At 39.6% G+C, this 19,053-nt stretch overlaps 1 gene segment (V, D, J or C); it reads left to right on the forward strand.

Moving 5' to 3' along the window:
* Positions 1-17,529: 17,529 nt before the first annotated feature.
* LOC132532697 (immunoglobulin heavy variable 1-46-like) lies at positions 17,530-18,182 on the forward strand. The segment is given in 2 exon segments: positions 17,530-17,572; positions 17,866-18,182. Coding segments are annotated over 2 exon segments (360 nt in total).
* The last annotated feature ends 871 nt before the right edge of the window (positions 18,183-19,053 follow it).

Raw genomic sequence — 19,053 nt, forward strand, 5'->3', positions numbered from 1 at the left:
TTCCCCTTGTCAGTCTCCCAAGCATCACAAAAACCTACACCCCCACAACACTTAACTCATTCCCTTGTTACAAACCAAACGGTTTCCTTCACTATAAGTTCACCATCTTTAATCACATACAAACTATTCTCCATCATCCTGCCCTGTCAGTAGAATAATGGTAAGGCCCACTCTCCATTTCCTTGTTCCTTGATCACATATACTCCATATATCAATATTCTGCCTTAAGGCTTTTTCTCTGTATACCTCTCCTTTACTGGTATAATTAACATGATTTTCTAAATACCTTCAGGTAATTAACTCTCTAACTCAATAGCCACTAATTATCCTGAACTCTCCTCTACCCCATCAATTCTCTTCATTCCTTAGATCCTTCACCATGAGGGAACCCATCATTATTGATACATGTTAAAAATGTCATTTGTTCCATTCTGCTATTTAAACCCTGTCTTCTGCACAATATATTGGATTGGTTTTGGTATGAATTGTCCCCTGGTCTCTCCCTGTTGTTAGCAACTAGAGTTAACACAAGAGGTCAGTCTGGCTTACCTTATGCTGCGAGGCACCTCACATGAGTACCAGAAGTATACTACCCAAATCACCATAATTTATGTCCTTTGACATTATTTGTATATAGCTGTGCCACTGGTTGCTTCTGTTCTCCCTGGTCTAGGCTTTTGAGAGAGTCAACATATCAAGACTCAGCCTATCTATTAAAAAGACTCAATCTGTCCTTTAAAAAGTTTGAGACAGGGGGTTGGGCGGTGGCGCAGTGGGTTAAGCGCATATGGCGCAAAGCTCAAGGACCAGCGTAAGGATCCCGGTTCAAGCCCCCTGCTCCCCACCTGCAGAGGAGTCACTTCACAAGTGGTGAAGCAGGTCTGCGGGTGTCTATCTTTCTCTCCCCCTCTCTGTCTTCCCCTCCTCTCTCCATTTCTCTCTTTCCTATCCAAAAAAGAACAACATCAACAATGGTAATAATAATAACCATGAGGCTACAACAACAAGGGCAACAAAGGTGGGAGAAAATGGCCTCCAGGAGTGGTGGATTCATGGTGCAGGCACTGAGCCCAGCAATAACCCTGGAGGAAAAAAAAAGTTTGAGACATAGTCAATTTTTTCTCTCTCATATTAATTAAATAGTGATTTACATGACTATAAATTAATAGTAATGTACATAAACACCATTACCACCACCAAAAGAATGTGTCCAAACCCACCCACCCCACAGCACCCCGCCACCTCCACCACCCCAAGAAGGTGAATATCCACCCTCAACCTCACCCCAGGTTTTTTACTTTGGTGACCTACTCCAGATTTAGTCAAATCCTGCTTTTAGGTTCCCTTTCTATTCTTCTTTCTCAACTTCTGTTGATGAGTGGGATCATCTCATACTCATCGTTATCTTTCTGACTTAGCTCCCTTAACATAATTCTTCCTAGCTCCATCCGAGATGGGTCAGAGAATGTGGGATCATTGTTATTAATAGCTGCATAGTAACCCATTGTGTACATATACCACAGATTTCTCAGCCACTCATCTATTGTTGGGCATCTGGGTTGCTTCCAGGTTTTAACTATTACAAATTGTGCTGCTATGAACATAGGTGGGTGTACAAATATCTTTTTTTGTTGGGTGTTATGAAGTCCTTGGGGTATATCCCTAGAAGAGGAATTGCTGGGTCATATGGAAGGTCCATGTGTGAGGGTTCTCCAGACTGCTCTCCACAGAGGTTGGTCCAACTTACATTCCCACTAGCAGTGTAGAAGGGTTCTTTTGTGCTGACACTCCTGTGGAGGGAATTCAGCCAGGGGGAAAGTCCCTGATCCTCCCTCACTTGCTCTCAGAGACCACGTGGTACAGAAAGGAGGACTCAGAGAGTATTCTGGTACAAACAATAATTTATTTGGAGGTGGGTACAGGTTCATATAGAGAGTTAAACAAAGAACATTTTCACATAAGTCAGAAATTACAGGTTTCTTAAAGGTCAGCTTGACCCTATGGTAGGGGGCTGGTACGACAAGAATTTATGTGATACACAAAGGTCAAAATGATTATTCTCCATGATGCAGGCAAGTTAATTATCAAAAGGCATTTATGAGAAGCATATGGGTTAAACCAGTGAGTTGATGTAGAGAAAAAGAAAAACAAAGCTTGATGTAAATCATAGATATCAAAGAACACAAGGAAATAGAAGTTAGGGTTTTTCACTGTCTGGTGTTGGAGAGGTGAATGATAGAGTGTGTTCTCCTATATGATCAAAAGGTGAGATGGATGTGTGAACCTTGAACCCTAAAGAAGGCAACCATTTGTCATGATGCTAGCAGGGTAAACTAAGTGTGAGAAGCTTGTAGGCTTTCTGTGAGCTTGAGAGACTAACAAGGAGAAACTGATTCTGGGAGACTTTTCTGTCTTGGCTCATCTCTATAAGGAGAGAGGCTGACAAGTGTGTTGTCTTTCCAGACCTCCATCCAGGGATGGGAGAACTCCTCTAAGCTCTAAAAAGCTTTCACATAGTTCCACATTTCCTCTTATTTTCTTTTACTAATGAACAGTGTCTGTGGATCTATGTCAGCAAAGGCTGTCACATCTGCCATAGGAATAGCAGTGTAAGGATGAACAGAAACCCTTTGAACTGTAACATTGATAATTTCATGTATGTGTTTTTTTGAGAAATTGAATGAGGCAAGGAGCAATTATTAACAGAACTATAATAGCCATCAAGGGGCCTAGGAGAGTCAAAAGCCAAGAAGTTAGAGGAGTATAAAACCAAGAGTTAGGGGAAAAAGAAAAGGGGAAAAGGAATTTTTAATATCACAGCTAAGTTTGTGCAAAGTATCAAAATTTTGTTCTACAAATCCAGTTTCATTTATGAAAAAACAACATTCTTCTTTTAATCCTAAATACCCTGTTCTACCCTGATAAGCAAAAATCAAGTCCAAACTGCAACGATTCTGCAGTACCACGTGGCAAGGGATTTTATCAGTCTCTTGAGAGACTCCAAGCTGTCAAAGGTGAAGTCAATGGAATGTTGAAGTTGATTTTCAATGAGTGCAGCAGTGTAGAGAGATTGTCCCAAATCTCCACCAGCAAGCCCAAGGGAAGCAGTCAGTCCTATACCGATGACAAGGGGGAGAAACATAGAACATCTGGTCCTAGGGTGGGATGTCAGCTGATGGAATTCTTCTTTAATAGAGGGTTATCTGTGGAACAAGGGAAACTAGGAGACAAGGACCAGGTACAGAAGGAAAATATAGGCTGGTGTTGCACTAGAACATAAACAGAGGAGGTGCATACACATTAGAAGTCAAGGTGAGGTTCCTTGAACATTGAAGAACACTGGGAGAAAAGGAAGAAGTCAATAGACATGTAAGAATGAAGTCAGAGCCAATGGCTTCTTTGTAGAGAGGAATTAAGGTAAGTGGTGGTAGGTGAGTAGAAAGGACTTAGGTAAGCTGGTGAGGTTGGCTGGAGTATATACTGGCATGGTGCCCTTTCTGGTAAAGACTTCGCCAACAGGGACTCCGTGGATTTTACAAGACCAATAATAGCATCCACCATAATAATCAGCATCTGTGAGACAACTTCCTGAATTATAAAAATATATATATGGACATCTAGCATTGAAAAAAATGTCTCCATGACTGGAAGGGTGGGTGGCTTTGCCAATGAGATATAATAGGTTGACAGTTAGAATTTTTGTAAATATTAAGAATGTTTAGTGTAGTTACTCCATTAACACTTTAGCCAAATGAATATTGGTCATGGATTCCCCCTTTTTGTTATTTAATTGAGCCTAAAGGTTATAGTATAGGGAATACTGTAATGAGAGTAATGTTCTAAATGGAACAAAAATACATGGAATGGGTATGTCTATTGAAGCAAAACAGAAGAGCATGTAGCTGATAAGCTTTTTTGAGCTTTTTTCAGTCTGAGTTGTAGTCTACATGGATTTAGCAAAAGTATCAATTGAGACAAAAACATATTTTTGTTTACCAAACATGAGCAAGTGAGTCACATCAGTCTGCCAGAGAGCACTGGCTTTTATGCCAAGAGGGTTAACCCCTAATGTTTGAATAGCAGGTGTATTAATTAAATTAACAAAGGAGGAGCCACTAAAGTGCTCTCACTATGGCAAGGCAAGAGTTAAAAATTAAGAGGCTTGTGAAAGAGGAGGGAAGTATATAAAAATTAAGGATATGAGTGACTTTAGGAGTCAGCACACACCCATGAATAAAATACATGAAAAGGAAACATTTTTTGTTTAAAATCTTACCATATGAGCAGTTGGCTCTTCATGTGAAGACTATACCTATAATCATTTACTTATGAGGAAGAGAACTTGTATCAAGTTAGAAGTTTACTAGAATTGATGACTCAATGGTTAAAATTGGCTTAAGTACCTTCATATGATTTTAGAAGGCCTTTTTTAATAAACAAAGGTATACTATTATACTATAGAAAGTCAACATCTAATTTGTTGACATGATAAAATGATTACTATTTCTTTAGCATGATTTGAAAATCACTTAAACAATTTAAGTAAACTATTACAACTTAGTTTGTTGTTAGGATCTTTACTTATCACAAAGCTATCACACCCTTGGAGTGGCTATGAGCAAGGGTGGGTATAAGACTTTATTAATAGATTTCACACTTTGATTTTGATATTTGACGTAAATAGCTAAGATAAGCCTCATAGCTTAAATATTTAAAATAATCTTTTACTTTTACATTTCTTTGAAATAATAATATTAGACTGAATAATTGTGTCAAATCAAGAATTGCCAAAGATTAAATCTTTTATCAGGCCAGGAACACCATGTTTAATTTTTTCCCTGGCAAGGCCACTGCTCTACCCAGACTGGGTCATTAGAAAACCAATCCAAGTGGGCATTTTTGTTACAAACAGTGACAGCTAGTATTGGGGGTGCTGGTAAGATTTAGAATTCTCACTTCTGTGATACCAGAGTCCTGCAGAGGTGTCTGAGCATATTACCACATCTAGAGATTCCAGCAAATATCTACCTAATACATTGGTGCTGATATCGACTATCAGAGGAAAGTGTCCAGTAGTCTAGTCTGGGTCTTCCGACACCTGGGAATCCTGTGTTTGGAAAACCTGTATCAGGCCTCCTACTCATGTTCCTGGAAGAAGTTCCCAATGCTGAGGGAGTTACCTTTGTCTCAAAATTGGTTTTGTCTACTCCGGTATAAATCTTTGTCAATTCATATTGTCAAAACCAGTGACCCCCTTCTATAACAGGGGTAGTCCACAAAATTTCAGGCTATGAATCTGCACTTTCCACTTGCCCCAGCTGGCTGCTTTTACACTGTGAGTTCCCATATGCCCAGTGCTCCCCCACCTGCTCACTCTTTTCTACTTGGAGTGGAGGAAAGGGTGGTGAATTGGTTCCTGGGCTGGGCCTTTATTACTTAAAGGATGTGCATTGTCAACCGAGCAGTCGCTGAGTTCCCTCTTATGAGAGGGGCTGAAGGATGCCCATGTCCAGTTTAAATCTTTGTCAGAGTCTGGCAAAGGTGTGCCATCTCTGTGAGTCAGGATCTTTAAAGCATATTTGGCTTAACTAAATCTTACTTTAAACTTAAACAGACTTCAGTTACTTAAACGGTTAACACACATTAATGAAAATGTTTCTCAGAAGATTATAGTTCCAAACAAATGCCAAATTTGTTGTGGAAGCACACAGACTTACACTAAAAACACACAGTCCTAGTAAAAGGAAACATTAGCCTTTAAAAAAATGGCTTGGATTCCTGGCTCACAGCAGCTCCCCCCACCCAAGGAGGGGGTGTGGCCAGGGTAATGATAGACTGAAGTCTTTGCCAGTCTCTGGAGCTCTGTGATGTTATTGGCTGAGTGGGATGGAAGAGGCTGGTGAGGTTGCCACCAGCATGGACAAATCTTGGAAGTTTGTTCTGGGCTAAGATAACTTTATATTTTTTAAGAAACTCTGTAAGGAGAAAAAATATTAAATTACTAGCAAAAGTGTGTGTTGGTACTGTGATTAATAGCTTTTAAGTTAGAAGGAATGTCTTGTTTGATTGATTTCTTTCTTCCTTTAAAGAATAGGTTGCTAGATTAATTCTGCACAATCCTGTTTAACCTGTTCTGAGGGCTAAGGGTGGCCAAGCACCTGAGTGGAGGAAAGAGAAGTTTTTTCAGATTCTGCTTTTTCAGGCAGGGAGCAATTCCTGAATAGCAGTTTCAAGAATTTAAGAATTTATCCAGGTGCACTTTCCATGTCTGATCTGTCTCCTTCTATGGGGAACTGTGTGTGTGTGTGTGGGGGGGGGGAGCAGAGGGGCCCCGCCCTCCATTGAATCTTCAGAGGGAGTGCTACCCCCTTCTCTGGTTTCTTGGAGGGAGTTTCACACTGCTTTAACTCAGCTATTTAAAAACTGTATAGGTATTTTCAGTCATGCTTCTGCTTGGAAGGAAGGTTTCCTATGTGTGTTAATTACTCAGAAAATAGGCAAGAGACTTAGAAAAAAATGCTACTTCTAGTGGGAGAGAAAATAAGAGGTCTGGCACATCACCATATGGCTGGAGGACAAAAATAGGGGAGAATATCCAGTTTCCCAGAGCCTGGCCAGGGCTCTGTTGGCCTGAGACTCTTCTACTGTGTCCCCTTCTACATTCCTTTCCTCAAACATTAAATGATAGAGAGAGGGAGAAAAAGATATAAGAGGGGTTTAAACAGAAGCCCTGACTTACCCTTGATGTGCTCCATTTCACTTTTTCACTCTTGAGTTGCTGGAGTCCTAATACTGTCTTCCATTCCGATCTACCAGCTTTAAGATCAGGGAGCAGGGGTCTCTTGGACCAATTTTCTTCTTTTTAGGGTGGGTATTCTTGCCCCACGATCTGGGCACCAGATTCTGGCACTCCCATGGAGGGGATACAGTCAGGGGGAAAGTCCCCGATCCTCCCTCACTGGCTCACAGGGACCACGTGATACAGAAAGGAGGACTCTGGGAGTATTCTAGTACAAACACTCATTTATTTGGAGATAGGTACAGGTTTATATAGAGAGTTAAACAGAATATTTTCACATATGTCAGAAATTATAGGTTTCTCAAAGGTCAGCTTGACCCTATGGTAGGGGGCTGGTATGACAAGAATTGATGTGATACATAAAGGTCAAAACAATTATTATTCTCCATGATGCAGGCAAGTTAATTATCCAAAGGCATTTGTGAGAAGCATAGGGGTTAAACCAGTAAGGTGAGGTAGAGAAAAAGAAAAAACAAACCTTGATGTTAATCATAGATATCAAAGGACACGAGGAAATAGAAGTTAGGGTTTTTCACTGTCTGGTGTTAGGGGGGGTGCATGATAGAGTGTGTTCTCAAGAATGATTAAAAGGTGAGGTGGATGTGTGAACTTCGAGTTAACCCTAAAGCAGGAAACCATTTGCCCTGCTTCTAGCAGGGGAAATTAAGTGTGGCCAACCAGATACAGCAGTATGTAAAAAAGATTGTTCATCACAACCAAGTGGGATTTATTCCAGGAATGCAAGCTGGTTCAACATATGTAAGTCAATCAATGTCATTCATCAAGAAAATCAAAATGAAAAACCACATGATCATCTCAATAGATGCAGAGAAAGCCTTTGACAAAATCCAATAGCCATTCATGCTCAAAACACTACAATACATGGGAATAGATTGGAAATTCCTCAAGATATGGAGTCCATATATAGCAAACCTACAGCCAGCATCATAGTCAATGGACAGAAGCTGAAATAACCCACCTTAAGATCAGGGACTAGACAGGGCTGTCCATTATAATCATTACTCCTCAAGATAATATTGGAAGTTCTTGCCATAGCAATCAGACAAGAGAAGGAAATCAAAGGAATACAGATTGGAAGGAAAAAAGTCAAGTTTCTGGTCACTGACTGTCTAAGAAATGCAAATAAAGACAACATTGAGATATCACCTCACTCCTGTGAGAACGGCATACATCAAAAAAGACAGCAGCAACAAATGCTGGGGAGGCTGTGGGGACAAGAGAACCCTTCTACAGTGCTGGCAGGATTGTAAATTGTACAAACCTCTGTGGAGAGCAGTCTGGAGAACTGTCACAAGGATACACATAGACCTTCCATATGACCCAGCAATTCCTCTTCTAGGGATATACCCCAAGGACTCCATAACACCTACTCAAAAATATATGTATACGCTTATGTTCATAGCAGCAAAATTAATAATAGTTAAAACCTGGAAGCAATCCAGGTGCCCAAAAACAGATGAGTGGCTGAGAAATTTGTGATATATATACACAATGGAATACTATGCAGCTATCAAAGACAATGAACTCACCTTCTCTGACCCACCTTGGCTGGAGTTAGAAGGAATTATGTTAAGTGAGCTAAGTAAAAAAATATACAGATGAGGAGAGGATGATTCCACTCATCAACAGAAGTTGAGAAAGAAGAACAGAAAGGGAAACTAAGAGCAGGATTTGACTGAATTTGGAGTAGGGCACCAAAATAAAAACCCTGGGTTAAGGGTGAAGTTGGATGTTGGCTTCAGGTAGGGGGAGGGGGATGGGGAATTATGGGATGGGACACAGCATTTTGGTGTTAGGAACGGTGTTTACGTACACTCCTATTAATTTTTAGTCATACAAATCACTAATATGAGGGGGTAAAAATGGATTGAATGTCTCAAACTTTTTAATGCATAGACTGAGTCTTTTTAATACATAGGCTGAGTCTTTTTAATACATAGGCTGAGTCTTTTTAATACATATGCTGAGTCTTTGATATGTTGACTCTCTTAAAAGCTTATACCAGGGATAACAGAAACAAGTGGCACAGCTATATACAAATCATGTCAAAGAACATAAATTATGGTGATGTTGTGTAAGATACAGAAAATCTTAACAAAGGGATATTTTAAAGTTAACCCAGTTGCCAAATAATGTGATTATAGTGATAGCTACCTATTGCCATCTTAAGCCCTAAGACAGCAAGAACCTCCTGCTTCCTCTATAGAGCTTATGTTTCCTCCAGTCCTGGAAACTCTAGGGTTGAGCTCACTTTCATGCATGTTTCTCTCAATTCACACCAAATGATATTGCATCCACTGATCGCGACCTAAGCAATGAAACAAGTACCACCTCAGCATGCTTCACTTCAGACTGTGTCCAGAGTCATCAGCCATGGAAGTTCAGCTCTTCATACTCATTACTCTGGTGAGACCTTTCCTTCCATAGGATTCTCTAATTCCATTCTAGGTGGTTCACTTCCTAACAAAGTCCCAAAACCTAGATTTGGACCAAGTCCCATGAGATAGAGCATAGATTGACATGTATCCATAAAATTAGGCAAAATATATACCTGGAAGAAAAAGCACACAATAGTCTGTAGTGAGTCAGTATAAAGTTCCTAATTAAACAATATCTAATTAGACTTAGACACCCTCCTCACATACTTCCTAATACACTTCTTTCACTCATTCCAAAGCTAACCTTATCATAGCAAGGACTGCAAAAGCTGAATAAGGGCAAGAGACTGACATACTTTAACAATGACTCTTTACTCACTATCAGGCCATCCCATCAAATGGGGCCCTATTCGGGCAGTCCCAATATTCCCAAGCAGACATGATGGGCCTATACTTTGAATAAATCCCTTTCTCCATTTTTTAACATTAATCTCTATCAGGAACAACACAATAGACCTCTTTGTTGCCCCCCATAGGACGTATCCCTCAACTTGGATCAACAACAATAGAGAATGTTACATTCTCCAAAGGGAGGCTGGACAACATACTCTATGCTACACCTGAGGATGATGGGTCCTCATATTAGGGCAGCTTGAAATATTCCTACTAATGACCACAGAATATGAGCTTAAATCCACAGGGATGCAGAGGTCACATAGCTGAATATGGGTTCCAGATCAGATCAAATTGATGGGGTTTACAGTAAAAAATATCTATACACCTCTCCCATATTTGGGAGCTACTCTCTGCAAGATCCAGCTTTCTGGTCCTTTTTTCAGCCATGACATCAACTTCCCAGATAATAACTTGGATCCTCCTGAATTTCAGATTTCAGGCTCAGGGAAAAAAAAAACTAGTATAGCCACAGACCCTTTGTAATATAACTAAACTATGTCTACTAGCTATATACCAAAAAGAGACTCCCTCAACTCTTTATCTACACTATTCCAGCATTTATGTTCATGATTAGTCAACAATTTGTTTGGTTTTATGTTAACTATCTTTTCAGCTAACGGGTTCTAGATGCTGGCATGATGTCAACCAGAGTTCCCTGGAGAAACAACCACACCAATGTGTCCTGGAGTTCTGCTTCCCCAGAGCCCCACCCCACTAGGGAAAGAGACAGGCTGAGAGTTTGGATCTATGTTTCAATGCCCATGTTCAGTGGGAAAGCAATTACAGAAGCCAGACCACCCACATTCTGCATTCCACAATGTCCTTGGGTCCATACTTCCAGATGGTTAAAGAATAGGAAAGCTATTAAGGGAAGGGATGGGATATGGATTTCTAGTGGTGGGTACCCCTCTTATCCTATGGTTTTGTCAGTGTTTCCTTTTGTTTTTTTTAAATTTATTTCTTTATTGGGGAATTAATGTTTTACATTCAACAGTAAATACAATAGTTTGTACATGCATAGTGTTTCCTTTTTATAAATAAAAATAAATAAAAAAGAAAAGTATGGTGCATGTACACAATAAAATAGTACTCAGCTGTTAAAATGATAAAAGTCATTTTATTTGCCTTATATTGATTGGAATTTGAAGGCAACATAGTGAGAGAAATAAGATGAAAAGAGAATAATAAATACAGAACTATCTCAGAGCTAGAAGACAAATAAAAATGAGAAGGCAGTCACGAAGTGAGGATTAGGATTGGTGTGGTATATCTCAACAAAGCAAAGGACTCTGGGGATTGAGAGGGAGGGTAGCATTGAGAGAACCTTAAACCCTGTTGTATAAATCATATATTGATAAGAAATTACACCCATTTTTCAACACACATACTAATAACCACGAACCTGAAAAGAAAATTAAAAAAAAACTTCATAAATATCTTCTTTGGAAAATGCCACACTTTATAAATGTGTGGGCACTCATTTTATTTTCCATCTTATCTCTACTTGAAAATGTTATCATTTGTAATGAAATGAACTTGGACTCTCTTCTATATTTTGTTGACTTATGTTACTTTTTTCTAAAAATGAAAGAATATGGAACTAAGAACTCTGCCATGAAGAATCACATATATATAGTCATGAAGATAACATAGTAGCTATATAGGCAAACAACATACAAAAATCAACTGCCTGAATCTCAAAGTGTCCATGATCAAGGCCCATCATCAGTATAAACCAAAGCTGAGCTGTGATGTGGGAGTGGGGGAGGTGAGTATCATATGGGGAAGTTCTTTGTAATAAGCTCTGGGAAATTTTTGTCGTTTGTTCTTTGCAGGACAAACAGATGGGTGAATGAGAGTAAAGGAGATACACTCCATGTGTAACTACATTTGGATAATTCCTTCAGATGTGTCAGATCTTGTCTGAGGATGAACTGTTCTCCTAGGAATGGTATATTATGTCCACATACATGAACTTAATGAAAGCACATACACTAGAATTTACATATTTACAAGTCACAGGTGTCAGTACTGAGTCTTCTATTAGATTCATAGTGATCCCCTCATGAACTCTCACCTGTAAGAGGACAAAAAATTAAGAAAAGATAATTTGTTCTGGAATGGTGACCTCAAATCTGAAATTAGTAATCAAGGCAGTAAATTGTCAGATTCATCCTAGTACTGAAGCTTTTAAACCAGATAGGATTAAAGACAGTTTTATATATTCAGGAGGCAATTCAAAAGCAAAAGGAAAGAATGAATCTCTTCCCAGTGTTTGTTTTTGTATAAAGCATTGGTTAAAGAATCTTTCCCACATATGGGTAAAGGGTCTCTCAGTCAGCATACACACGTGTCCAGATCCATTTCTCAAATCAGCACCTGTATCTGTTCCTCAGGAACTTTCCCAGCCAGAAATCTGTAGGACAAGTAATCAAAACTCCACACTGAGTCCTTTAGAATGGGGACGTGATCTACCTGAAGAACATGGGTCTTGAAATTAGTGCAACTCGGAATGTTCCTACTGATGACTACAGAATGCAAGTTCAGACCTACAGGGATGTAGACGTTACATAGGTTCCTATAATGAATGTTGGGCAGTACACCAGCTCCCCCCTGCTCCAGTGCTTAGCTGTGGTCTATTTACATAATCACTGTTTTACCTGAGACCCGCCCTGCCTGCAGGGCACTGGTTTAATCCCACTGGTTCACACTCTCTTTTCACACTGCCAAGTCTCCTAGTCACATCCTGTTTTCCACCGTTTAATCTCACTGGTTCACACTATCTTTTTGCTCTGTCCCCTCTCCTAGTCACTCCCTACCATTTTCTTCTTGGGATGTATAAAATAATCTTCTTTTCTTATTAAACACATTGGATTGTCTTCCGGCTCCATGAGTCCCAGAGTCTCTCTCCTGTGACACTAGCCAGACATGAGTTTCTGATTCCTCTCCCACACAGCAGCCTAGGTTGGCTCCAGTCGAGTTCTCTCCACCCAGAGAGCACTTGCACCTTCAGGCAATCCTGGCAGATGAATATGGGCCCCAGATCAAATTGATGGGGTTTACAGTCAACAATATTTATACACATTCCCCATATTTTGGAAATACTCTCTTCCCTGGTCCATCATTCTAGCCCTTTTTGCAGCCATGACTTTATTTCCCAAGACAATAACCTTGGTCCTCCTGCATATCAGATGTCAGTCTGAGGCAAAAACTAATAAAGTTATGGGCCATTTGGAATATACCTAAAATAGACCTACTAGCTATTTCAAAAATGGAGACCCTAAATCTTCATCTGCAATATTCCAGCCTTTATGTTCAGGATTAATCAACAATTTGCATACCTCTATATGTTAACTCTTTTTTCAGCCACCAGGTTCCAGATGCTACCATGATGCCAACCAGACATTGCTGGACAGATGACCCTATCAATGTGTGCTAGAGCTCTGCTTCCTCAGAGCCCTGTACCACTAAGGAAAATGAGAGACATGTTAGGAGTATGGGTGGACCTTTCAATGTCCATGTTAAGTGGGGAAGTAGTTACAGAAACCAGACCTTCCACCTTCTGCACCCCATAGTGGCCCTGGGTCCATACTGTCATGGGCTTAAGGAATTGAAAAGTTATCAGTGGAGGGTATGGGATATGGAGCTCTGGTGGTGAGTGGTGGGAATTGAACCCCGCTTATCCTATGGTCTATTAAGTATTTCCATTTTATAAATAAATATATTAAAAATTTAAAAATGGAGACTTGAAGTTCTGGAAAGATACTCTTTCACATAACCTCAGGGACTAAGCATTCACAGGGGATGTTGGGCCCTACCTCTGACATGACCTGATTTCATAAGCCTTGTTTATTCTCTCTAAATAATACACTGAGTTAGAAGGAAAATGTGTGCTACTGCAATCAGACATTTTTTTCACTTGGATCCCTGACATTGATTACTGAACTATACACTCCTGAGATACGAATACATTGGTATTCACTGAAAGTTTTCTCAATTCAGGGTTATCAGCTGGTTTCAGGAGGTAATCAGGTTCCCAAAGCACAGGATTACTGACTCAGGAGCATATTAAGGCAGTCTGGGAGCAGGGCCTTTCAGGGACCAGGATTGACTGTTTTTAGAGAGAAATTATGTGAAATTGTACAGAGACTATTAAGTGTCTATAAAATATTTTTTGAGAATACATACAATCTGAATGAGAAACTGAGGTTAGATTATCTAATGTGTCATATTTTGCATATAAAAATACAGGTTTCAGCTTATCTTCCATCATACAGCATAAAGTTTCAGTACTTAACTATATTTTCCTATCAATTACTTTAACTATATTTGTCCCTGTCTCTTTCTGTCAGAAAATTCAGGGGTCCATGTAACAGCATATCCAGTTAATTGCAAATAAAACTAAGTGCAAGGACCCCTTCAAGGATTCAGGTTTGATTTTCCCCTAAACCCACCTAGATTTGGGGGACTTCACAAGTGATAAATCATTTCTTTAAGTGTCTATATCTCTCTCCCTCTTTATCTACCTAATGCTTTGATAATTCCTATAATTATAATTCAATATAATGAGGGGGGAAAAAGAAATAACAGAAAGAAAAACAGCTTTCAGGATAAGAGTATTTGTACTGACAACATGGAGCCCTAGTGTCAACATTGGAAGCAACAAAAAAAGAGGAAGAAAGAAAGAAAATAAATGTGTGATAATGAAGCCAGATGAAGAATACCAAAGAGATCCTGAAAATATATAAGCATGGCCAACAAGAATTTCTAGGGCTTCTAGTATCTGCAATGCAATGACTGAAGCTCAGGGAAGGTTAAAGGGCCATTGGAGCAACACTGGGGAAATAGTGGTCTGAGGAAGCAGACATTCAGGTGTCAAGAGTCTATAGCAGGTTTTCTATGTCATTCAAAGGTGTGGTTATAATAGGCAGTCTGTTTTGTGGTTTTGTTCCTAAATGCGGAAACACTGTGCACAGAAGTCCAAACATGTAAATAGCTCCTGACATACAACAGGGTAAGAACTTGGAGATTCAAGGAGACCAGGTGGTGAGGCAAATGGTTAAGTGCACACATTACATTGCATAAGGACCCAGGTTCAAGCCCCTGGTCCCCACCTGCAGAGAGAAAGCTTCACAAGTGGTGAAGTAGGGCTTCAGGTCTCACACTGTCTGTTTCCCCTCTCTATCCCTTCCCTTCTCTCAATTTCTCTATCTCTATCCAGTAATAAATAAGGTAAAAGAATGAAAAAAATTAAAAAGCAAATAATAAAAAATGGAGCTTGGAGATGCCAAGTATGTAGGTATTGATCAAATCTATTTCCCAGCTCCAACTCAGATAGAGGTAGGTCCTGACTTTCTGAAGTTAGGATATAATGTGTACTTTGTGTCATAAACACTGATAAATTTTTAAGAAAAATTCACCAAAATATTCTGTATGATGAAGGGAATTGCATCCATATTATGAAAACAGATATGATACCCAATATAAATGCATGTTTGACTATTTATTTCTTACAGCTGTGGTTAAGAAAAACAAGTATTGTCCTATTCTAGAAGCATTTTAATTAGGAATATTAATGATTTACAGTAAGTACAGTTCTTGGTACATATGTATAATTTCTGTTTTCTGCAAAAATCTTTCAACCCAACCTAGGCCCTCCTTTATAGTCATATACCAGGACTTGAAAGCCTCCTCACCCCAGAGTCTTTTACTTTGGTGGTTTATACCAAGCCTAGTTCAGTTTCTCCTTTGTGTTTACCTTTCTGCTCTTAGGAGGGAGAAAATGCTACATCCATCCTTTACTTTCTGGCTTATTTCATTTCACACCATTCCTTCAAGCTCAATACAAAAAGAGGTGAAGAAGCTGAGGAGTTCTACTATGTATAAATACTACAATTTTTGCGGTCATTATGTGTTGTTGGACACTTCTAGGTTTTGGCTACTACAAAGCATGCTACTTTAATGATGTCATTTTGGTAACAACCAGGCTACTCCATCCTACTGGGCCCTAACCAGGGAATCTGGGATTCCCACATAGATATGATGGGACCAGACCTGTAACATCCCTCTCTCCACCATCACTGTTGATCTCCATCAGGAACAACACCATAGTCCCTATGTGGGCTTCTTTGTTTTGTATATTTATGCTTTTCAGCTGCCAAGTTGCAGAAGCTACAATATTGCCAACCTGACTTCACTGGACAGATGAAATTACCATTGTGTCCTGTGTCCCCAGATCCCTGTCTCACTTGAGAAAGATAGAAACAGGCTGGGAGTATGGATCCACCTTCCAATGTCCATGTTCATCAGAGAAGCAATTAAAGAACTCAATCCTTCCACCTCTGCACCTCATAAAGAATCTTGCTCCATTCCCCAGGGGGAAAAATAATTTGAAACCTTCCTAAGGGGGGGGTGGGATATGGAACTCTGGTGGTGTGAATTGTATGGAATTGTACCTGTCTTGCCTGACAATCATATTGGTCATTATTAAATCACCAATAAAAATGGGGGGAAGTGTGTTGCCATGAACATAGGTGTATGCATATCATTTTGAAATAATTATGTTTGGTTCCTTGCTGGAATCCAGAAGAAGAAGTATCATTTCATAGGGTATGTTCCTTCCCAGACTTACTAGAGTCCTCCAGACTGGTCTCCATAGGATTTGAAGCAATTTACTTTATACCAGAAACTCAAGGTTTCCTTGTTCACACATCCTCTCAAGCATATGTTGTTGTTATCAAGCATATGTTGTTATTATTGATGTTCTCACAGGAGTAAAATTGTATCTTATTTTTGTCTTTATATATATATTTCTCTGAAAATCAGCGTCAAATGAATAGAATGTGTTCATAGATCAGTATATGTCTTTTGAGATGAATTTCCTTTATTTCATTCTTTTTTAATTATTTTTTATTTGTAAATTGGAAATACTGACAAGACCATAGGATAATAGGGGTACATTTCCACATAATGATCACCCCCACAGCTCCATACCCAACCTTTTCCCTTGATAGCTTAATTATTCTTTATCCCTCTTTGAGTTTGAGCCCGTGGCCATTGTGGGGTTCAGAATACATATTTTATATGTATTTTATGTGCCATTGAATACATATTTTATATATAGTCAAAGACACGTGCAATTGCAAGATGAACATAAACAAATATAAACCAATGTTGACTACATCAGACTGAAAACTTTCAGCACAGCAAAATAAGCTACCACTCCAAAAGAGACACTTTAGAGAACAGAAGAAATTCTTTCATGTCATACATCAGAGAAAGGCTAATAACCAAAAAATAAATAAATAAAGAGTACCCAAATTCAACAAACAAGTGAATACATCCTGAAGTGGCAACTGAATATAAACAGAATATTCAACAGATAAAATATTCAAAAGTCCAACAGACATATGAAAAAAAATGTTGATGCCCCCTCAATCAGCAAAGCTATGCTAGAAAATTACATTTGACCTCCACATCCAAAGGTCACTGAGGGTCAAAATGAGAAGTTAAGACTATTTGTACTGCCAACATAGAGCCCTAATGATAACCCTGGAAACAAAAAGAAATTTTCAATCTGTCGTAATGAGACCAGATGATTGGAAAAAGGTGATAAAAACATATAGGCACTACTAATAAATTATAGAATCTTCAGTGAAAGAGCTGTACCTATGGAAGGATAAAAGGTCATTGGAGCAACACTAGGGAAACACAGTGATCTGAGGAAGCAGACATCCAGATGTCAGAGTCAATTTCTACCTCTCTATGTCTTTCAAAGGTGTGGTTCTGACAGGCAGTCTATTTTGTGGAAGACTGTTCCTTAATGGGAGACCCTATGCACAACCTTCCAGGACATGAGAATGGCTACGGATCTATATGGCAAGAATGTGGAGATTCTCAGTATTGTCATTGCTCAATTGTATTTCCCAGTTCTGACAAGCACAGAGACATATCCTGATCTATGAACACTTTTGTCTTATGAATATGCAAATAACCCCAGACTTCTGGAATGAAGTGCAGACCAAGTGTCCTGAGAACACTGCACACAACCAGCACCTCCCTAGGATCCTTTAGACCACACCCTCTATCATGGAGTGGTGCTGTAGAGTCCTCTTCATGGTGGCAGTGAGTGCAGGCAAAGCCCCCAGTCCTTGGAGGGAAGAGAACAGGGTCAATTAAGGGCTTGTACCCATTGTTGTCTCCTCACCAAAGGTGTGCACTCCCAGGAACAACTTACTCAGTCTGGGGCTGAGGTGAGGAGGCCTGGCACATCTGTCAAAGTCTCTTGCAAGGCATCTGGATACACATTCACTGACTACTACATTCACTGGGTGCAACAGACCCCTGGAAAAGGCCTGGAGTGGATTGGAAAGATATGCCCTGAAATTAGTGATTCAGATTATGCCCAGAAGTTCCAGGGCAAAGTGACTATGACTACAGACACATCCTCCAATACAGCCTACATCCAGCTGAATAATCTGAGTTTTGAGAACATGGCTGTGAATTACTGTGCAAAAGACACACAGTGAGGAGAGGTGAGGGTGAGCCCAGACAAAAATCTCCCAGCATGGAAAACAGAAGTGGTTGAATTTGGAGAAGGGCTGATCACATGGACACACATATTTGCTGCAGGAGCAGGTGCAGCTGGAGATTTAGTGCTGTTTTCCTGCCAGGGTCATTTCCTCTCCATCTGCCAGTTACATAGCATTTTATATTTTCAGTTTTGTGTCTACCAGTCACATTGCTTAATAAAATAAACACGTTTATAGATTGGAAGTCTAGGAATACTCTCACATGAACTAAACACAGGACAGAAGAAAAAAGGCAGAAACCTGTGCATATTTTGTAAAGACTTGTGCACAAAGGACAGTTTTTCCATAAAGAGAGTATGTGCCTCACAATATTCATATTTCAGAAAAGGCTCAACAGTAGCTATAGTGATTTCTGAAGTCTAATTGTGGGAAATGGCTCCGTTTCCCTGTATTGACCCCCACATTAGTGTCATAATCAATGTCATGATTGCAGATATTATTTTTTTATATTTTTTATATTTATTTATTTATTGGCTAGAGACATCCAGAAATAAAGAGCAATGGGGGAGATAGAGAGGGAGAGAGAGAAAAAGACAACTGCAGCACTGCTTCACCATTTGAAAAACTTCCCCCATGCAGATCAGCACTGGGGGCTCAAACCCGGGTCCTTTGCACTGTAATATGTGCACTCAACCAGGTTCACCACCACCCAGACTGCAGAAATATTAAATTTGTTCTCCTTCCACACACATACACAGAAAATTGACCAGGGGAAAAACTTCTGGGGTCAGATCCCAAGTGGTCTTTGAATTTATGATGGAAAGTAGACTTTGTGTCATAAATTCTGATTAATTTCTAAAAAATATTC

This window comes from Erinaceus europaeus, chromosome 14, assembly GCF_950295315.1.
Source record: "Erinaceus europaeus chromosome 14, mEriEur2.1, whole genome shotgun sequence".
Lineage (NCBI taxonomy): Eukaryota > Metazoa > Chordata > Mammalia > Eulipotyphla > Erinaceidae > Erinaceus > Erinaceus europaeus.